Source organism: Hyperolius riggenbachi, chromosome 4 (genome assembly GCF_040937935.1).
Source record: "Hyperolius riggenbachi isolate aHypRig1 chromosome 4, aHypRig1.pri, whole genome shotgun sequence".
NCBI classification, from domain to species: Eukaryota; Metazoa; Chordata; class Amphibia; order Anura; family Hyperoliidae; genus Hyperolius; species Hyperolius riggenbachi.
Window position 1 is genome coordinate 361,583,351 of NC_090649.1, and position 23,045 is coordinate 361,606,395.

Sequence of the window (23,045 nt, forward strand, 5' to 3'; positions counted from 1 at the left end):
GAGTGAATCAGCTGCAGCTGATTCACCATCACCGCCGCAGCCCCTGCCGCGTCTTCTGAGTCACGCTGGACGCACTTGCGTGACTACTTCCGGGTTGACCCGGAACTTCCTCCTTCTTCGCGCGCATGCGCGTATATGTCTGCTGCCTCCGTCGGAGAAGCCTCCCACACGCTGCAGGACTCTGGCTGTTTCACTGCACAGCTTGTTTCCTAGAGTCCTGCTAGCCGCTGCCCCCGAACGCCTGCCGTGGATAGCACCCTGGAGACCTCTCCCTCCGCATCCCGTCCGGGACAGGAAACTGAACTGAGGCTTTAGGGTAGGTTACTCTTACTTATACTGCTGCCTATCTGTTATGCAAATCTTTTATCTTGCAGTTCCTGTCCACGGTGGGGAGGGAGACAGGTCTCATCCAGGGGTGCTGTCCAATGACGTTCTGGGAAACTCTATATCAAACGGTTTACACTTAGAGTTGCCGTTTGTTTTTTATGATGTTTACTGATATCCATTCGTGAGATGAATCATTGCTGAATTGGTGGATCCTGGACAGACTGTTGCTTCCTGATGTCCTACCAAAGCTTTGATACAACCTTATAATGTGGGTTGTCACCAGCTGGTAAGCCTCTTCCCTTTTTTTGGGTATCCATGGTTGCAGAGCTGTGCCGTGAACCCAATATTTATTGTGGTGGAGATTTATCCGCTCTTATTCTTTGTTGAAGACTAGTCTTTTTTTTTTTTGGGACTCTGCGCTGATCATATATAATTAACCTGTTTGTGAACTCTGGACATTGCTCTTCTCTCAGCAGCGGCCACTTTGTTTCCTTGGCGCTGATACACATATGCAAACTTGTAGGTTCTCTTTAAGGACCAGAGACCGCTGGTACCAGAAACAGCGGAATACCGATAAATCGCCATACATACCTGTTGCAACTGACGTCCACACCACACGCCAGGAATTACAGACCACCCCCTCTGCAGTCTATATGACAGCAGAGTCCTGTGAGCCGGTTAAGAGCCACTTTCATTGGCCCCTGACCGTGTCTATCAATGTAAGCCAATGGGAGCTGCTTACATTGACAGACAGGGTCAGGGGCCAATGAAAGCGGCTCCTGACTCGCTCACAGGGTGCTGCCGTTATAGAGATGGCAGGGCGAGTCAGCTGCGGTGAAGAGATAGCGATGCGCTCAGCGAGAGCGTCGTGAGACCGTGGCGGCGAGTTGAAATCTACGCCCTGGCAGCCACAACAGCATCAAAACAGGGCATAGGTTTCAAGCGTCGTCCTTAAATGGTTAAAGAGAAGATTACTGAAATTATCTCAGCAGGTCCGTTTGTGGCAGGGCTGAAATGTTTTTTTTTGGGGGGGGGGGGGGGGGGGGATTAAGTTTATGTTCATGGCAAAGAAGACATAACATTCTGGGAGTACTGTATGTACAAATTGTCATCATAAAATCTTAAGCAGCAAACTTTATGAAATACAGTGTTTGTGCCATTCTCAAAACTTTTCGCCAGGACTGTAGCATGGGATTCGTCCATTTTCACTGGCCACCCTTATTCTGCACCAAACATATTCACAGCCTGAATGGCAAAGCAACATATGACAAACACAATCCTTAGTTACATTCCTGAAGCTGGATGATGGAGTGTACATTTCCTAATCATACAGCTTCAGCTTGTAAACTTACACATAAAGTCAATGTGATACACTCACAGATCGTGAGTCAGAAATCCATACACAGTGTAAATCAACAGGAGACTCAGAATACAGGAAACAATTAGTTCAATTAACGGCTATAAAACCACAGAAGTAACTTTCAGCTAACAGATTCCTTGTAAAAAACAGATAAGGTGGTCACCTTTTATGCTGGGCATACACGGTACATTTTGTATCGTGTAATCGAGCTGCTGATGGCTCGATTGATAATTTCCGACGTGTCCGATACCCCGCTGGATCGATTCCGTGCTCGATACCGGCGGGCAGGACAAAAGAATAAACGAGCGGACGATAAGAAGCGATAACAAAACGTACCGTGTATGCCCAGCATTAGGGTGGTTACAGGCACTCTAACGGGTGACAGTTCTGGGCACAAGCTCATACAGATGCGCTCCTCGGCTACAGCTGCATAGCAGGCTTTCTGCAGAAGGGGTAAGGAGAGGGACTATGCGCTTGGCAGGTCTGCCGCCGAAATAACCTACCCGTCGAATCTTCCTACATTCACTTACAAAAAGCATAGACAGGAGGGTTAGGGAGGGGACAGTAAAGTTTATGGGATGTACAGTGCTGCCCATAATTATTCATACCCCTGGCAAATTTTGACTTAAAGTTACTTTTATTCAACCAGCAAGATTTTTTTTTCACGGGGAAATGACATAGGGGTCTCCCAAAAGATAATAAGATCATGTACAAGAGGCATTATTGTGGGGAAAAAAAAAAATAAATCTCAGCTTTTATTTACATTTGAGCTAAACGTGTCCAGTCCAAAATTATTCATACCCTTCACAGACTGTCACAGTCTGTGGGAAAATCCAAAGTTCTACACCATTCCAAATAGTCCAAGCTGTTCTAAAACATCCTAATTACTCTAATTGGGAACAGCTGTTTTAATCAACTCAACAGGTGAAAAACAGCAGCTCTCTACAGTTGGTTTGTGGACAGTCATGACTAAAGGTGCATACACACATCAGACTATAGATTTTTTTCTGATGGGGAGTTCAGCTCCATAGAAAAGACTGTGTAGGTATGGCTCTCATACTACATGAAGGGTGGTAAGATTGGTCTGTGATCTTTCATTTTCCAAAGACTATAGTCTGATGTGTGTATGCACCCTAAGACAAAGGAGCTCAGTGAGGACCTGCGGCAGGAAAGGGCTACAATGTCCTTTATAAAAACGTTTTCAAGTTCCAGTGGCTACAGTGCAAAGTATTATTAACCACTTTGTCCTCCTTGACGTAGTTCTACATCAAGCAGTACATGTGCGCTCCCGCGGCCAATCACGCGCGTGCACGCGCACTTCCGGCCGTGGATCATTAGCGAGGAATCAATGAATCGGGCCATGGTGCCCGATCACTGATTCCTCTCCCCCGCAGAAAAAGCAACAGCTTTTCTCGGAAGCTTCGCTTTTTCGGTCTACTATGTCCCTCATTGTGATAGGGACATAATTTAAACGGTGAAATAACCGGGACAAATGGGCAAATACAATACGTGGGTTTTAATTATGGAGGCATGTATTATTTTAACCATTTAACCCCTCCCCCCCAGTGCTAAATTTCTCCGTCCCTCTGCGCACCGCTTCACCCCCAGGGACGGAGAAAGGCGCACTTGTTTGTTTACTGGCTGGGAGTGGGCGGGGAACTCGCGCGCACACTCCAGCCAGCCCGCACAGCAGGTGACTAATTGGACGTTAGGAACAAGCGTTCCTAAATCCAATTAGACTCGCCGATTGCGAATAGAATGAAGACTGCTTCAAACAGAAGCACTCTCCATTCATAACAATGTAAAATAAACAAACGTGAAGCGGGTGCGATCGCGCACCCCCGCGAGCCGCGCGCGTACACACCCCAGCTCTGCAGTCCAATGATTGGTTATGGGGACCCCAGTCCCCAATAACCAATCATATTACAGAAATAAAGGAATGGAAGCACCGCTGAAAGGTAAAAATCGCACTGGTGTTTCAGGGGTAAAACCCCTCAGTTGTGAAGTGGTTAAAACTATAATGGCGAAAACTGAGAAATAATGATTTTTTTCAGTTTTTTTTCTTATTCTTACTGTTAAAATGCATTTACAGTAAGGTAGCTCTTAGCAAAATGTACCACCCAAAGAAAGCCTAATTGGTGGCAAAAAAAAACAAGATATAGATCAGTTCATTGTGATAAGTAGTGATAAAGTTATAGGCTAATGAATGGGAGGTGAACATTGCTCGGATGCATAAAGTGAAAACAACCGAGGGCTTAAGTGGTTAAAAAAATACAAGATGTTCCACACTGTGGAAAATCTCAGAGGACGTGATCGGAAGCCAAAAGTGACACCTGTGCTGGTCAGGAGGATAGTGAGAGAGGTGAAAAAGAATCCAACAATCACCACTAAGGGCCCCGTTCTCACCTGAGCGGGAATCGCGCGATTCCCGCTCACGGCAAACCGCTATACAATGTAGCGAGTGGCAGTGTTCTCATTGCCGCCGTTGCGGTTAGCGATAACCGCAACCGCGCTGCATGCAGCGGTTTGCCAGCGACGAGCATCCCGCGATTAGCGATCGTGATTAGCGTGCACTGCACGCTAATCGAGATCGCTCCAAAACCGCCGCAGTGTCCAGTGATTTTTCCACGCTAATCGCGGGAACATCACTCCCGCAAAACGTTCTGCGGTTCTAAGTGTGAACGGGCCCTAAGGCCATCCTGGTGAATCTGGGCTCTCCTGGCAGCAGTGTCTCAAGGAAGACAATCCAACGGACACTGCACATTGCAGGGTTCCACAGAAGCAGACCAAGGAGGACACCACTTTTCCAGATAAGGCACACAAAAGCTTGCTTGGCCTTTGCAAATGCTCATCTGGACAAAGAAGATGACTTTGGTCTTCTGTGTTACGGTTAGATGAAACAAAAATTGAATGGTTTGGTCTCAATGATGTTTCCTTCATTTTGCATAATAAAAAAGGAGAAGCCTTCAACCCAAAGAAAACCATCCCAACTGTCAAACATGGTGGTGGGAACCTAATGCTTTGGGGGTGTTTTTCAGCAAATGGACCAAGGAACCTAATCGCAGTAAACGGCACCATGAAAAAAGAGCAATACATGAATATTCTCAACAACAACAAAATCAGGCAGTGTGCAGAGAAACTTGGCCTTGGGCACCAGTGGACATTTCAGCATGACAAGGACCCAAAACAAACAGCAAAAGTAATGAAGAAATGGTTAGCAGACAACAATATTAACATTTTGGAGTGGCTCAGCCAGAGTCCTGACTTGAATCCAATTGAGAATATGTGGAGGGAGCTAAAGAGCAGAGTGATGGCAAGACGACCCTCCAACCTGAAAGATTTGGAGCTCATTGCTAAAGATGAATGGACAAGGCAGATATGCAAAAAGCTGGTCTGAAATTATAGAAAGCGTTTGATTGCTGTAATAGCCAATAAAGGCTTCTCTAATGATTATTGAGAAGGTTATGAATAATTTTGGACTGGACACTTTTTGCTCAAATGTAAATAAAGCTGAGAAATATTTTTTTCCCACAATGATGCCTCTTGTACGTCGTCTTATCTTTTATTTACATTTGAGCAAAAAGTGTCCAGTCCAAAATTATTCATACCCTTCCCAGACTGTCACAGTCTGTGGGAAAATCCAAAGTTCTATACCATTCCAAATAGTCTACGCTGTTCTAAAGCAGTGAATGTAGTCAGTGAATATAGGAAGCAGTGAATGAAGTCAGTGAATGTAGGAAGATTATCATTTCTTATTTCTCGTGAAAAAAATTACTTACTGGTTGAATAAAAGTAACTAAGTCAAAATTTGGCAGGAGTATGAATAATTATGGGCAGCACTGTAGGTTAGTTCGACAGTTTAGGTTAATTCTTTGGAGCACTACTACAAGATCTCAAGCATTATCTCCTGTAGCATCCCCAATGGCTTCTGCCACGCTGTACGTTCCACTATGCCTTGTCATCATAACTGGTACAGGAGATAACCACCTTAATAAAAATGATTGGTAGTCAGTGCTCTTATAGCAAACTACCACTGCAAAGCTGCAAAAACATGACAGGCAGCCATGCCCAGTTAGCCTGCTCGTTGCTGTGTATTACCATTACAGCATAATAAGATACACAACCCGAGCAGGCCCCACGTTTATGACATGCATCGGTGTCGTATGGAGGAACACTAGTGCACTGGCGATGAAATTATGCACATGCTGTCTTGAGAGAGAGTGACATCCCCACCCTGGGGAGGGATTTGCAGTTACATCCATGAGTGGGTGAATGGAATGTGGATGCTGATTGGGGGAGGGGGAGGGAGGTGTGCTTCGAGATGTGTAGTCCTAGGGTAATCACAAGGTGTAAAAGGTACATACATACACACACACACACACACACACACACACACACATTTCATGCGGAAAAAGACTTTATGAATGCCGAACTTGCTGAGTGTTCGGTAAAGTCTGCTGTTTTAAGCATTTCGCATGCGGAAATGCTTTATGAATGATAGCCAAAGTGTCGGGCATACCGCCAGGGAGGTTAAAGTAAATGTGAAGCGACCAAAAAAAAAAAAAAAAAAAGTTTCATACTCCATTATGAAGAGGGAAGGCTTTAGATCCAATAGAGCCTTCCTGGGTCCTCTCTCTGTCCCCTCATTCCACCGCTATCCCCTGGTCATGTTGCGAGCCTTCAGAACTCCTCAGCAATCTTCAGAAGTACTTGTGTCCCCGACTACTTCCGAAGATAGGCACATCCATACAGAGCGAGTACTTGTGAAGACTGCCCAAAGACGTATTTGACCAAGCTGGTCAGAGAACTTGGCACGGAGAGAGGACCGGGATGGCTCTTTGAGATCCAGAGCCTTCCACCTTCTTGGGTGAGTTATCAAACAATCTTGATTGTGCACTACTTCATATTTACTTTAAAGGGAAAACGAGGTAAAAGGGATATGGAGGCTGCCATATTTATTTCCTTTTAAACAATACCAGTTGCCTGGCTGTCCTGCAGATCCTGGGTATCTAAAGCCTCATCTACAAGGTACAATTTTTCAACAGATAAACCGGTGATCTGATAAGAAATTGCATCGAAGGTAGACATCCAGATTGTTGCCGATTTATTTTGGAATAGATTTTGCATTGATAAGTACCCAAAATCTATTGCAAAATCTATCACAATCCAATCTGACCGGTTGGAAATTATCTAATCTAGATCCATTGATCTGACGGATAATGGTACTGTGTAGATGAGGCTTTATACTTTTAGCCATCAACCCTGAACAAGCATACACTGATCAGGTTCACTAACTCAACTTTTACTGCATTTAGCCATATGCTTATTCAGGGTTTTAACTTGCACACTACATATGCCAGAAGATCAACAGAACTGCCAGGCAACTGGCTTTGTTTACAAGGAAATAAATATGGCAGCCTCCATATCACTCCGACCTCTGGCTCCTTTTAAACAGCACTTGCATATGTGCCTATCTAAAATTGATTGACTAGGCATGTTATAAAACAGCAATAGATACAATCAACATGATTGAATCACCCAGAAAAATGAATGCTTTGTGCAAAATAATTTGTGCATGCCTCCTGTTCAGAGCATAATGTTGACATCAGCAGCACCATGGCAGCAACTATGCAGAAAGAAAAATAGGCAGCAAAAATAAGCAATAACTGTAACAAACTCTGGTAAGCATTTTTTTTCAAGAAGCAGAGAATAGAATACCACATTTTATGTTTACTATGCATGAAGTAAAAATTTTATTTAAAAAAAATACTGCAGGTGATTGCACTTCCCACTATTTTATTTATAATCCAGTGCCTCTTATTACAGTCTGGTATGGCCCAGGTAAAGGCTGCAAATGTTTTCAATTCAAATAACAAATTTTATATGAATCCTGGCTTGGTCTGCAGGGTCAGTAGAGTTGTAGCTTGGATTCAATCCAGTTTTTTTTTTAACTTTACAATGAGCATGATCTCACCTGGGCTGCACAGGAGGCTAGCCCCAAATTATGGTAAAGAACTAATACATTTAATGGCAAATTAATTTACACAGCATATATGATTGCCGATATGATCAGACCACCTCAGGTAATCATTAGTTTGTAAATACAACTAGTCCAGAGCAAAGTTTTGATTCTACTAAGGTGAAAAGGCTAGTTATAAAGTAAGACTCTTGCTTATCTCTATCCTCCAGCTCAGAGGAGGCCCACAAGAACAAATGTGATAGGATATTAAACTTCCCATTGTTTTTATTTTTATTGTACAGTTGTCACAGATTCAGGCCAATGATACAAATGTTGACATGGGGATAATTAGACTCAGAAAACTAATGATTAATAAATCTGATTGTTTTATTATACTATTTGTCATTTCAGTAACCACGAGCAAAATTCCGGTACATCCCTTTATAACTCCACTTCCTGGACATTTAAACTCTATGGGAAAGTTGAAATATTAGTAACTCATGTATGTAGTTACTAGTAGTATGATTCATTGTAATACTATAACAGAAGTGCACACGTGCAGTCATCAGAGCGTAAGCCATAAACAAAGTGAAACAGGTGAGTATCCCATTCATTCCACAGACAGCAATGTTAGCATGGTCAGAGTACGTATCAGGCAAGTCAACCTAGTAAAGGGCAGTGCGACCAGGGCATAGAGTAAACATGTCACAGCGGTCCCACTACGGTGACTCACCGCATTCTTCCAGGTCCCAGGCGGAGTCAGACTCCTGTTCCCTGTGACTGCAGCCCCCAGCAACTCCGGGGCCGGGCCCTACATGTTTGCCTAGGTCGGGACTCAGTAGTGGGGAGGACTCGTGTAGGCTAGGTTGTCCCCCACTACCAGTCACCCCTCTCCCGGGTACCTCTGACACAAACAGAAGCAGAGCACATAATGCGCCCAAGCCAGGTGCCACCACCATCATCTCTCCTGTGTGTATGAGTATGTGTGTGTATGTATATAAACCGCCCTCCTACAGCCTATTGCCTCTCATGCCGCTCGGAAGTTGTAGTCCTATCCTTGCCTAAACGTATACAACGAGACTCCTAACATACTACGACTCCCGTGAGCCTCCACGCCTCATTCACAGACCAGGAAGCGACGCTGTAGGTGCTTGCTGTCACTTCAGGAGAGGCTGCGTCTGCCGAGGCAGGTTGGCTTTACCGGTGGGTGTGTCGTGGCCTCGGCCGTTCGGTTTCTGTCACTCTTATCTTGGCGTAAGGGTAGAGAGCCAGTGAACGAGGCAAGCATATAGCACAAGCTCGCTTGCTTTCAGCGGAGCTCACATTCCATCCTGATGTAATATTTATGTATGTCTTGACATAGTTATGTAAAAGTAATAATCAGTGGACAGACATTTATAATGTCACTCTAGTTATTGTATAATAGCAAAATTTAATTTTGTTGATTGAAACTGAACTTTTCATAATAGACCATTATTACCTGGAATTCACACTAGTGTTAAGGCAGGGAATACCATATCCATGATATCCCCGAAAGCCAGTCTGGTGAATTCCAGGGAAGGGTCTGTTATGAAAAGTTCAGTACTGTATTATTGCTATCCGTGATTTTGATGCTCTAATCATACAATTTTCATTTCGACAGGAGCAAGAATTTTGCAGTAATGAAACAGATAATTTGATTAGGATGATTAGATTTGAGAACTGGTGTTTTGGCTTTTCTTAACCTTCTGACACTGTAAAGTACTGTTGGCCCATACATCTATTAATTTTGCAGGTTATTTGCCCATCTGATTCAATAATTGTATTGAATTGGAGGAAAATCTGTGCTGCAGCATGTCCAGCTGATTGATGTTTCAAACGAATTTGGGCCAAAAGCATCAGTCATACATGATGGAAAATCTCAGTTGAAGGTGTTCACTCAGATGCCTGACAGTGACGGCATTTGATATTGCAATGGACCCCTGGCCACTGTCCTCCACAGTGTAAAAAGAAAGCTCCAGAGCTGGGCAGGGCTAAGCGACCAGAGCACATGACCTGGATGGGCGAAAGGTGACCCCAGGCATCCCGATAGGTCAACTTAGGTCAAAGGTGTCAAACAAAGGCGGGCAGGAATCTGCTAGCCTTTGATATGGTCAGGACAGACAAAGGGACTTCCTTTCAATCCAAAGGAACAGAGCAGCAAGGGTCTCGGACAGGCAGACACGCACGCATCCCCCCACTAAGGACACAGTAAGGACTTTTGCTATTGTTTGGGGGGCCTGGACGTGGCCAGCCATGGAGGCAGCAGCATTGGCAGGACTTTTGGCCAGAATTAAGAGGCAGGCCGCAGCAGGAGGAATGGGGTGGATTGAGGGACAGATGGGGTACTTAGATGCGCAGGAGGGCCGTGCCCCCGGCTTACCTCAGTCCAGAAGTCGCAAGGCCCCCTCCAGATACAGCCCGTCAGGTTCCCCATCCAGGCATGGGGCTCCAGGGTCCAAGCAAACTCGCAGTCCAAGCATCCGCGAGGGCCCACACAGCCACCCCCCCTCAAAACCCCCCTCCCGCACCTCCCGCGGCAGCCCGGAGCCTGCCTGTTCCATCCCTGGGCAGGCCCGAGGCAAGTCCTCCTCCGGATCCAACCCCCCTGGCCCCTCCACGAGGGGCCAAAAAAGTAAATCGAAGCCCCAGAAAAAGGCCGCTGCCGGCCCTTCCTCCAAGCCCCGGGACAAGTCGGGGCGAGGTTCAAGTCCCCCGGAGCCCCCCGGCGCAGCCCGCCGACTTTACCCGCCTACAAACTCCGGAGCGGGCAGGACCAAGAAGAAGGGCTCTTCCGCCCACAGCGGGCTCCAACAAAATGGCGTCGACCCGGAAGTCCTCGGGGTCGACCCGGAAGTGACGCCGCCGCACCTCCCGAGGGACGCTGCTATTCACCGGGACCTAGGCCCCAACAGCGCACGCGCACAGTACTGGGGGGACGCGGATTGCTATCCGCGTCCGCCCCCCATAAGCGCACGCGTACAGCACCACGGGGACGCGCATTTGCAGACGCGTCCACCCTCTACCAGCGCGCCACCTACTGGGGACTTTTCGGGCCTTAACCTCCTCCCCCCCTCACCGCATTCTCACGCCAGAGACCAGCTGGGAGGCCCCCAGGGGGTCAGTACAGGGCATGCCCGCCCCCCCCCAGCGCTGCAAACTCCCCCACCCGGAGCCGGCAACCTCCTTGCACCCGCGCTCCTCTCCCCCACAATTAATCCCACTGTCTGGGATCAGCCAGGAGACCCCCACGGGGTCTTTGCAGGGCATGCCCGTGCCCCCCCAGCGCTCCCCCCACCCGCACCAGGCACCCTGCCTCCCCCCCCACAGCCACACCAAGCATCAGCTGTAGGCCCACAGCCCCCCCTGGTCCCAACTCCTGCCCCCCCCCCTCCCTGGCCCACTCAGCCCGAGGCCCCTGTCCCCGGGAATAGCTCAGGACACAGCCGCCCCAAAAAACTCCACGCTAAGGGGAAAGGCGGGGGGGACAGGGACCAGCAACCGAAGAAAAGCCGGGGGAAAGAAGCCCAAAAGGGGGGGGCCGAACAGGCCCGGAGTGGCAGAAGAGGCAAGACAGCTAAGGCAGGCTCCGACCGGGGCCGTGCTCACAAGGAGACACGCACCAGCAACAGAACTGCAAACAGGTCGCACAAGGCAGGCTCCCAGGGGAGCAGTGCTCAAAAGCAGCGAGGTCTGCATGACGCGGTGGAGGCTCCGGCGCAGAGCAGGGGCAACGCACAGGGGAGTACACTGGCTCTCGGATGTGTGGAAGGGGTGGCGGCACTCCTGCTGCCGCACGCGCACCAGCCTATGGAACAAGGCATCGGACACCCCCTGGAGCAAGATGCTCGGGGTAGAGGCTCGCCAGGAACGGGATCAGTGGCGCCTATGGCGGCAGACTCAGGTGAGGAGATCACCACAGGAGACGAGACTGACGAAGATTGTTTAGTAGATGATTATTGCAGGAGGGGGGAAGGGGGGGAACAGAGGTATTCACCTAACAATCCCCAACCGGCCTTTCCGACTAATAATACACTACCCAACCCTTTATGGTCAGCTCAGATGAGTCTATTACAAAACATGAGGGAAATGATAGCGGGGATGCAGAGCGGGTCGAAGGGGGAAGCTACTAGCGGGGTACCGGACAGGAATCTCGAGAGCCGCAGGGGCTCAAGCCCCGCTAGCTCAAGCACCGACACGGCCTCATGCACAAGCGGTAGAAAGCGCACGCGGAAGCAGAAGCTTTCGGACAGGAGCCGCAGTTGCTCAAGCGCCAGCAGCACCAGCGCAGACAGGACCTCGCGCGCAAGCGACAAAAAACGGCCGCGAAAAGGCAAGGTGGCAGACGCAGCAAAGAGAAGCACCTATGTGGTATATGAAGGCCCCCTAGGTACTCACTTAAAAAAGAAGCTAAAGAAAAAAATATGGAAGCGGGAATATTTTGACATTTTCTCACTCCTTTCCCTGGACCGTTTCCCACTGGAAAAATGGGAAAGGGGCAAGGAACATCGTAGGAGCAAGGACGAGTTTAGAAGAAGGGTCAGACTAATACCTAGAACCTTTATGAACTGGTTGCAGGCATTTGTCACAATGGGGAGCATAATCGGGGAAAGGACACCGGAATTATGCTCCTCCCTCTTCTGCTACCTAGACAGCATAATAGATGCATATCGCGCTTATGGGGGGACAGCGTGGCTAAAGTATGACGAGCAATATCGCCAGCGTATGGCAGTCTGGCCATCATTGGGGTGGGACCAAAAAGACCTTCCCCTATGGACACGTCTTTTCACTGATCCTAAATCAACCTCGGTGGGGTCGTCTGGATCACAGGGGGGATGCGGATACAGTGTGCTGCGAGGTAACCAACCCCCCTTTTCGGGGACAGCCGGCGGTCCCCAAGCAGGGTCGTCGGCATTGCGTAAGAGCGGGGCGTGCTGGCTCTACAACAATGGCGCATGCAAATGGGGCACTAGCTGCCGCTACAAGCACGAATGCTCCGCCTGTGGCGGCCTTAACCATACTTGGGAGAAGTGCTACAAAAGGCTCCGAACAGGGCAAAAATCTCACGAGCAGGCTGGCAAAGGGGAGGTCACCGGTGAGCATCGCAGAGATGCAGCCATGGCTAGATAAATACCCCAATAGGGAGGATGCAGACCTGCTAATACACGGTTTCACTAACGGCTTTCGGATACCTTCACAGACCACTTCACCAACGACGCACTGCAAGAACCTAAAATCAGCCCTCCAGTTCCCGCACATCGTGCAACAAAAAATAGACAAAGAGGTAGAATTGGGAAGAATGGTTGGGCCTTTCAAATCTCCCCCCATCCCCAACCTTCACATTTCGCCCCTAGGGGTCGTGCCAAAGAAGGAACCGGGCAAATTCCGCATGATTCACCACCTCTCCCACCCAAAGGGGGAGTCGGTGAATGATGGGATAAGCGCGGAACTGTCGGCAGTGACATACACGAGATTCGACCAGGCTACAGCCTTAGTCAAGGATATGGGAAGGGGGGCACTCATGGCAAAGGTAGATATCGAATCGGCCTTCCGGTTACTGCCGGTTCACCAAGATAGTCTTCACTTGTTGGGATGCCAATGGGGCGGGGGGTACTACATAGACTGCTGCCTCCCTATGGGGTGTGCTATATCTTGCGCTTATTTTGAGGCGTTTAGCTCATTCTTGGAGTGGGTAGTGCGAAAAAGATCCAGCCTAAGGGGCTTGGTGCACTACCTGGATGATTTCTTGTGCGTAGGCCCAGCTAAGTCAGAGGACTGCACATTAATGTTGGCAGCATTACAGGATTCCTTTCGGGAGTTTGGGGTGCCCCTAGCGCCAGAAAAGACTGAGGGCCCCACTGAGGTGATCAGGTTCCTGGGAATCGAGATCGACTCAGGGGCAATGGAATACAGACTACCACAGGACAAGTTGGCAGACTTAAGAGGAGAGGTATCAAGGGCAATAACAGCTAAGAAAATAACTCTAAGAACACTGCAGTCGTTGTTGGGGAAGCTGAACTTTGCATGTAACGTTATGCCGATGGGCAGGATTTTCTGCAGGAGACTGGCCTTTATGACAGCGGGGGTCACGAACCCACGGCACCATATTAGGATAAAGGCAGAGGGGAAGGACGACCTAAGGGTGTGGGAGCACTTCCTAGAGGATTACAATGGGAGGACCCTGTGGTTGGAGAAGCAGATAGGCAGCGAGCAGTTGGAGCTGTTCACCGACGCATCCGGTAGTGTCGGTTTTGGGGCATACTTTCAAAGACAATGGAGCCATGGCCGGTGGCCACCGGCTTGGCGCAGGTCCCCGCTGATAAGGAACTTGGCCCTGCTAGAATTCTTTCCGCTGGTAGTCGCTGCCGAGGTATGGGGCCCAGCGCTGGCAAATAAAGACGTGGTTTTCAATACCGACAATATGGCGGTGGTATCGGTGGTGAATAGGCTGACATCCAGCTCAGGGCCGGTGGTCAACCTAGTCAGGCACTTTGTATTACAATGCCTGCGGCACAACATTAAATTCAGAGCCGTCCACCTACCGGGAATATCTAACGGTATAGCAGATGCTTTATCTCGTTTTCAGCTGGAACGTTTCCGGGAACTGGCTCCGCAATCACATGCCCTACCGGTACAGGTACCACAACACCTCTGGGACATCATTTCGCCATAATGGCGGGGTGGGTCAGGCAATCACTGGCAGAGAGCACTTGGAGGGCATATTCCCGGGTATGGATGCAGTGGGCGGATTTCCAGGCCAGGTCAGGACCAACCCACGCAGGTTGGGGAACAGACAGGGAGCGCCTCCTCGCATTTTTAGGTGAAATGTTCCAGAGAGGCTGTTCGCCGGCAACGGTAGACAGGAGCATGGCGGCGCTTGCCTTCATGTTCAAGCTCAAAGGGGGTGGTGATATAACTAAAGACTTCCTTTTGCGACAGGCAATGAAAGGTTTTCGCAGAGGCCCAAAAACTACGGACAAGAGACGTCCCATTACTCTCCCACTACTCAGGGTTATCATGGGCAGCATGGGTAATGTGTGTCGGGACGAACACGAGAAAAAGTTGTTCAGCTTAGCCTTCTCAATAGCCTTCCACGGGGCACTACGCCTGGGGGAATTGGTTAGCCAGCGTACGAAGGACCGGGGGGGGTTACAGGTCACGGAAGTTTCCATGGGAAAAGAGGCCCTGTTCATCCACATACCAAAATCCAAGACAGATCAGAGGGGAAAAGGGGCGACATTGACATTGAGGGTAAGGCCCGGATGCCCCACGTGCCCTCTCGGGCTCTTTACGCAATTTATGGGGGAACACCCAACAGGGGGAGGTCCACTGCTACAGCACAAGGATGGGTCAGCCCTTTCCCGCTATCAATTTGTTGCAGTACTTAAGCGCTGCTTAACTTATGTCGGTTGCAGATCAGAGGAATACGGATCACATTCGTTCCGCATCGGGGCCGCCACGGAAGGGGCGGCAAGGGGCCTGAGTGATCAGAGGCTTTGCAAATTGGGCAGATGGAAATCAGGGAGGTTCAAGCTATACATCCGCCCCCACTTGGTAGAGCAATACTAGGACAAGGGGGGGAGGGGCCAGAAAGGGGGGGGGGAGGCCTACATAAGGTGCTCTAATATACTAAATGTACCCAATTGTTGCCTCAACAGATACACCCAAGCCCCGATGCAAAGTATGGATAGTGGGGCACTCCTACGTGGTATGGGCGGAACGACGAGCAACTCAGCGCAGCGGGGGAAGGAATTTGAGCATGAGTACAGAAGACGCAGAGGTGCACTGGTTTGGGTACCCGGGCCTTACACTAGAAAGACTAAAATTGAAATTCGGCCGGCTGACACGGCTTTGGGGTCCTCCTGATGTGCTAATGCTGCATATAGGAGGGAATGACCTGGGCTGGCTTTCAGCGTACGACCTAATGACGGATCTAAAATACTTCATGGTTAGAGTTTGGGATCTCTGCCCCGGGGTGGTGGTGGTTTGGTCAGAAATGATACCCAGAATGCGGTGGCGCCCTCTGGTCCCATACGCAAAAATCAACCGAACCCGTTGGAAGGTAAACAAAGCCATTGCCAAATTTGTATGCAAAAGAGGGGGATTGTCAGTTCGACACAAGCTACTGGAAAAGGACTCTTCTTTCTTCAGGCATGATGGCGTCCATCTTAATGATGTCGGGAACGAGGCGTTCCTGTTTGGGCTGAGGGAGGCTGCGGAGGCCGCCCTCAGCGTGTGGCGGGGCATTCGGGGTTGAGGCGCAACTCCCGGAATGCTGTGGCGGGTCCTTGGTAAGGCCGACTTGGAGGCATAATCACAATAAGGACGGAATAAAGTTACCCGCAGAGCTGAGATGGAACATGGCTTGCGGCTACTTTGGTGATGGCGGCCTTGGCCGGGGACTCTGCAACGAAATGATGGTGGTTGCCGAAAGAAGAGGATAAGGAAATCTGGTTACGTGAAATAGTGATTGTTTGTAGAGAAAATTGATTATTGTATACTAACACTTTTTAGGATTGGAATGTAACCAGAAAATAATGTTAATAAAAGCTGTGGCCTTGGTATTCCAGACAATTGTCACAGCCTGGTGTTTACGGGGGAAGGGGAACCTATGGGGCTTATCCGGGTCAAGAAAGCTCCAGAGCTGGGCAGGGCTAAGCGACCAGAGCACATGACCTGGATGGGCGAAAGGTGACCCCAGGCATCCCGATAGGTCAACTTAGGTCAAAGGTGTCAAACAAAGGCGGGCAGGAATCTGCTAGCCTTTGATATGGTCAGGACAGACAAAGGGACTTCCTTTCAATCCAAAGGAACAGAGTCCCCTGGAGTCTGTGCTCTGTAAATTCTCATCTATCCACCGTTGCGGCTCTTGGCCTTCTCTGCTGTCGACCCCCCCCCCCTCATCCGCTGATACCGTGAGTACCTGTTTCACATGGCACCAGGCCAGTGCATGTGACGTCATACACACCCCTGTGCCACATGATGCACGCACTTGTGGTAACTGCAGAGATGGTGACGGTGGTGGAGTCCGAGAGTCACGCCAGCGGACAGGTGAAAATTTACAGGACTCGGGGAAGTGGGGGGTGGACGACATTTTACACTTTTCATGTTGAAATCTATCAAACATTGGATTGCAGTGTATGGAGAGTCTCATGGTCAGTCTTGCCCATACTTTGCCTGAGTTACTATAACCTCTTCTTACCCAATCCCCGCCGAGGCTTGTGCAGTAGAGCGGACCCGATCGGGCTCGGTTATTTCCATCGAAGCATTAGCAGTAAGCCCCTAGCGTGTCTGGGCAAGGTGCGCCACTGTATTAATATTGTTATGGAGCCCAAGTAGAAACCTGCTACTGCGCAAGCTGCAGACAAGCCCCTGTCGCTGGACTTTCGGGAGTCCCGCTGCTGAGAAGGACGTTGAAAGTCTCCTCAGGATCCAGAGGTTTCCTACTCTCGAGATAAGCAGCTAGGAGTGTTCTGTGCATGCACAGTAGCCATTTCCACATATTGCATATGCGCAGAACGCAGCTCGGGGCCGTGCGTGTACAGTAGCCGCCGACCAGCTTTGCAGAGGATGCCGTTTCTGGCCGCAGGGGATCAGTAGGATGTTGTGGGCACAGTATGAGTCCAGGGGCCTGAAAAAAAGCCCCAGGTAAGTTAAAATCTTTCTTTTTTTTTTTTTTTCCCCCTTTTCTTTTTAGTCTTACAGGAAACCAGAAACCTAGAGACCTTTGAACCGAAAGAAATGGTACTTACCCGGGACTTCCTCCAGCCCCATAAGCACGTGTGAGTCCCTTATAATCCTCCCGTGGTCTGCCGTTCATTTGCGTCAGTCGGGGTCTTCTGCACCTGCGCAAAAGACCCTAACTGACGCGACTGAGCCAGTTACCACGGCTGAACGGCAGACCGTGGGAGGATAGTGAGGGTCTCACAAGTGCTTATGGGGCTGGAGGATGCCCCAGGTATGTATTTCTTTCAGTTGTAAGGTGTCTGGTACACTTTTTAAGCTTCCCTTTAAACTGAACAGTTTATCTAACCAGATATAATTTTTGGACTGTTTTACTCTGCAAATTTGAGTAATTCCATTCTAGTTTCTGAAGAATATATTGCTGATCTTGTGTTTACAGGCCATTTGTGAGACAGAGAAAAGCTTTGTAGAAAGCATGGAAGTAAATAAAAAAACAGTGTACCGCTGTATTGAATGCAATGAGGAGTCGAAAGAACTTTACAGAGACTACAAACATGGAGTACTGAAGATCACTATCTGTGTAAGCAATTGATGAACCAAGTTTAGCTTAAAGGAACACTATCAATACCCAAGTGTTCTAAAATGACAATGTACAAATAATGTCATTTTCCTACTTTTCATGTTAAATATCAGAGGCAAAAGCTTTAATTCATGGTGTGTAGGATTTAGCTCTACTGGAACAAATCATTCTCAAAAGGGGTGTCTACTTTCCTGTACAGCCAGTGTTGTTTTTTTGTTTTGTTTTTTTGCATATCAGACTACAGAGTAGTTCTCTCTGAAAGCAAACGAGTCAGAAAAGCGGTGGAGTCAGGTTTTACAGACAATTACAAATGTTTATAACAAGTTACATCTCCTCTGCTTTCTGCAGACAGCTCAGTCAGAGACAGGCAGCTGCTGAGAGCTTTTTCACACACAGGGTTAACAGATGCAACGTGAGGGAATCCCCCCCCCCCTCCCTCATGGTTCACTCTGCCGCCAGATTTGTGCAAACTTGCCATCAGTTGAGTGAAAGGAATTTGATACAGTAAACAAGAGATAAGCAAATGAACTACATTTACCAGTACTTCTGGAACTCTCAATCCCAGGTTAAACCAAAAAAACACGTTAATTGATAGTGTTCCTTTCACATGTTTTGGGAATTGTCCCAAATTATTTTGTCCGGTCAAGCCTCACCTGGGTCATAGGACATAACATTGTGAGTCTTCCAAAAGGTTTCTTTATCAAATCTTATGCATATAAAGCCTCATGGCCCCTTTACACTTAATCAGTTGCTCTCAGTTATAACTGAAAGAAAACACATTTTCAAAGTAATGCCCATGTTTTCCTATGGCACAGTTCCCACTTCATGCATTTAAACTGAAATATTTTTCACAATGCACTGCTATGGAAAAACGCGTACTAATGCATACCAACGCATTAAAGTGTAAAAGGACCATTAGGCCTCGTTCACATTAGACGCATTGCTGTCCGTATTTTGGCGACGCATGCGGAGGCAGACACGCACAAACATCAAAAGTGTATAGACTGCACTGTCTGATGTTCATTTTAACTGCTGTATGCATTTTTTGGCAAAACGCCTGACTGACCCATTCACTTCAGTGAATGGGTTCATCCACGCAACGCATGGAAAAGCAGATGGCGTGCGTTTGTATGCATTGTGTTCCAAACACACAGCCATCTGCGCGCCACGATGTTAACGAGGCCTTAAGACTAGTTAACAGGTTGGTGTTTGTTTGTTTTTTTAATTTCTTATTTTATTTATTTTCTGGTTGGACTTGACGGTCTTTTTTCAACCAAACTAACTCTGTAACTATGTAACAGTTCTCAATTGCATTGCAGAATTGGGCTGTAGACACACTGTGAGCACTTTTCTCACTACCAGCGCGGCTGTAGACACACTGTGAGCACTTTTCTGACTACCAGCGCTTTCTGATGGTTTTAAAAAAAAAAAAACACTCCCATCAAAATCACGGTAAACTTACCATGATTGTGATTTTTTTCAAAAAATCGTGATCACTGCAATTTTACCTCATTTTAATGTAAGTTAGAAAGCACTGATGGTCAGGCTCAGAAAGTGCTCACAGTGCATGTCAACTCACTGCCCATACAATTCTATAGGCCTTTTCCCAGTACTGCGTAGGAAATAACGTTATCCTAACTCGCTGCTTTGCAGACTTTGTACCTCACTCTACTATCATGTAGAAATGTGGTACTAGATGACCGCTTGTGGTTAGGGATGGCCCTGCCTAGGAGAACTCATGGAGAAGCATGTGATCAGTTTGGTCAGCTGATAGATTTGTAAGGTTCTGATTTGCTGTGATGACTTCCTGGTTTAACATATGAGCATGACCAGCTAATCAGAGCCTTATAAATCTATCATCTGATCAAACTGATCACATGCTTTACATGAGTTCTCCTAGACAGGGCCCTCCCTACTTGTGGTGTGATTTAGAACTAGACAGGGAGGCAAAGCACGTGGTTACCAGTAGCTAAACTACAGCTCATCTATTCAGTTGGTTGCTACACATATGATCAACTGTGGGTATATTCATGGGTATTTGGGAGTTTGTGCTTCCCATGTTGTTCAAAACATAGGTTACCTTAGTGCAGCACTGTTATGCTACTTCCAGTTACCTGTACACACCACACACAAATAAAGGCAGCTAACTAGATAATAAATCCACCAGCTGTCAGCAGCCAGTGTGCACCTACCCTAATATAATAACAAATACTGTAGCAAGATGTATAATAGTGTCTAAAAGTAGTTGTATGGTTAATCAGAGCAACTAGTGAGATTCCAACTCTCACCTTTTTTTTTGGTTTGTGCTCCTCATGATAGTAATGCCACCCAGCAAGGCAGACTATATAACTACTTGCAGCAAATTTATCAAAACAAGTGCATATTAAACTTGAGCAGAATTGGTGCAAAAGTGGAGCAGATGTCCAGATCAATGATTTTAATTGGTCGCCTCTGAGCAAGTGCTCCACTTCTGCACCACATTTGCTCACTGATTTTGATAAAACGTCCTTACTCTTCCTTCTGTTATACTAAAGGGACCTACAGATACAGTATAAGATTACATATTTTATTCATAAAGACAGAACCGTATTGCACTCACCGCTGTTAGCCACTAGGATTAAACTCCACAAGGAGTTTCCAATCTAGCATCTACACTGTTCCATAGCTCAAGCGTTGGACTCATGCACGGCAGTATTACGGGACGAATGCCAACAGAGTACTGCACATTGTGCAATTAGGACAAAACAAGCTATGCTATAGTAAAGCACACTACTCAAGTAACGCAAATTGCATTACTATAGGAATTCTTGTGTTACCCATGTATCGAAGTTCACACTAATTGCACAATGCATGGTACTCTGCTGCTGTTAGTACTAGTAATACTGCCATGCATGAGCTAGGTGAATCAGGACCATAGTGTCAGGAACCGGCCCGCGGCACGCCTGCGTATACGGTTCCCGACTGCGGGTTTGACCAGATCAAGCGGGGGACAGCCTTATTCAAGCTACAAACAAGGCTGTGACCCCTAAAAAGCTCCTTACTGCCACCACTAGCAGTGTGCTAGACACGTTCACTCAGCTGTCGAGTGCTCAACACGCAGTCTGCGGTTTCGTATTTGGGTCAGCTTTGCGCTTAGGCCGAATACGAGAACGCCACGCACACACAGTTGCAGTTGTACAGTACCACAGCACAATCAGGCACTGATTTGTAATGCAAGTTACACTGTCGTGCAGCAAAACCACTAACAGTCGTTCCGAACGATACTGTTAGCCACTCCCACTCTGCTGTGGAGCGCAGATGTGCCCCATACACACAATGCAATTACAATTTCATATGGTAGTGTTTCTCAAGCATACAATTAGGCATGGACTTATACACAGCTACACTGCAGTCTCCTCTAGGCTATGAGTGTTAGTTTAGTACAGCAGAAGTCAAGCTTATTAAATAATAATTTAATATTCCAGGAAAAAAGTGGAACAATGCAGAACAGAATATATACAAAAGATTACAAAATAAACAAAATAAAAAGTTACAAAATTAAGAGTTTACAAAGATGCACACAAGCGATTTGCTTACCAAAATAACAAGGATCAAGATAGACGAATCTTGGACTTGGGTTCTGTGGACGGACACCTTTCTGATTGGATCAGGAGCCAACTTAGCTTAGACTGGGAGTCTGGCTCCAGCTACCGTCAGGAGTAGACTGACTTTAGGTATCTGTCCCCGACTTTTTATAATGGAATATTTGCCTTGAGGCTGTAAGCCTGTTTGGACGGGTGGGGGGGGGGGGGGGACTAGATTTAATTACATCCTCAGACATAATTTGATTTCCAGAGATCTAACATCCACATGTGAAAAGTGTACTATAGCACACACACAACAAAAGACTTCCTTAACCTCCAATTTCCCCAGGCTAAAGCGTATTTTAGTACATACATGAAAAGACTTCCCTAGTCCACGTTACAGGTGACAAACACATTGTTGACAGTATTGGCCTGAATAGCCATCTCCTAATTAGAGTCTAGGTAGACAGTTCCTAATTACTGTCCAGGTTCCTTTGCCTATTGAAGGTGACTGGTCTATTTAATGAAGACAATGGCAGTTCCCTTGATCTCTGCCCTCAATGCAAATTTAATCTACATACAGACATTATCCCGGTGACACCTTCCAAAAGTCAGACTGGCTGACATACAATTCCATATGATACAGTAGTACACAGCAGACATAAAAATGGGAAAATGAAAATATATTACTGTATTATCCTTAACACCATCAGCACCCCAATATATCACCACACATAGGTTCCTAAAGAGTTTACGACATGAAAAGACATAACCATACACCACTTATATCTTCCAAACTATTTTGTTGGCATATAAAATGTCATACACATGGGACCAAAAATTCTCATCAATAAATGGTTGTTTTATGTGTGCCTGACCTGCTTCTGCCTTTTCTATCCAGAGGAAATGTGTCGTGTGCACTGGAAATGGCTATTGATAACCAGGAACATTGTATCCCATCTGTATGAGCTTTGGGTCCTACAGGAGAAAAGCGCTTTACAAATGTTTTGTTGGTTTATGCACAAATACTAAAATTTGAAAGTTATAAGCAGTGTACCGACATCTGTTTCTTCAGATGGGAAACAGTCTTCCAACAGAATTTGATACTCAAGCTAAAGTAATTTAGTGTAAATAGTAGATAAAGTTGGAAAGGTTATAGAGTCGCTGTATATTTTTGAATATAAAACGCTCCGGCGCGTAAGACAGACCTAGGTTTAGAGGACAAAAACGGGGGAAAAAAATAAACCGAGTGCATCCATGGTGCCCTCTCTGTCTCCTGCCCTCCTCGGTCCCGAGTTCCCCTCCCTGTCTCCTGCCCTCCTCTGTCCTGAGTACACCCTGGTGTCTCCTGCCCTCCTCTGTCCCGAGTACACCCTAGTGTCTCCTGCCCTCCTCTGTCCCGAGTTCCCCTCTGTGTCTCCTGCCCTCCTCTGTCCCGAGTTCCCCTCTGTGTCTCCTGCCCTCCTCTGTCCCGAGTTCCCCTCTGTGTCTCCTGCCCTCCTCTGTCCCGAGTTCCCCTCTGTGTCTCCTGCCCTCCTCTGTCCCGAGTTCCCC

General features: G+C 47.5%; 2 protein-coding genes across 7 annotated transcripts in view; one reads left to right on the forward strand and one right to left on the reverse strand.

Annotated features, from left to right (window-relative positions):
- The window catches only part of TTC13 (tetratricopeptide repeat domain 13), a 190,955-nt gene extending 182,297 nt beyond the window's left edge, over nucleotides 1–8,658 (reverse strand). For both annotated transcript variants that reach the window (XM_068231954.1, XM_068231953.1), the window contains exon 1: nucleotides 8,380–8,658. In XM_068231954.1, the coding sequence (XP_068088055.1) occupies nucleotides 8,380–8,608 (229 nt within the window). In that variant the 5' untranslated portion in view covers nucleotides 8,609–8,658. The remainder of the gene's footprint in view (nucleotides 1–8,379) is intronic.
- Nucleotides 8,659–8,759: 101 nt separating this feature from the next.
- Nucleotides 8,760–23,045, forward strand: part of ARV1 (ARV1 homolog, fatty acid homeostasis modulator) — a 37,055-nt gene continuing 22,769 nt past the window's right edge. The window contains exons 1-2 of one of the 5 annotated variants that reach the window (XM_068231959.1): nucleotides 8,760–8,849; nucleotides 17,788–17,928. In XM_068231959.1, the coding sequence (XP_068088060.1) occupies nucleotides 17,824–17,928 (105 nt within the window). In that variant the 5' untranslated portion in view covers nucleotides 8,760–8,849; nucleotides 17,788–17,823. Of the gene's footprint in view, nucleotides 8,994–17,787; nucleotides 17,929–23,045 lie in introns of all 5 variants that reach the window. The other 4 variants (XM_068231957.1, XM_068231955.1, XM_068231956.1 and 1 more) reach the window with 4 other exon arrangements.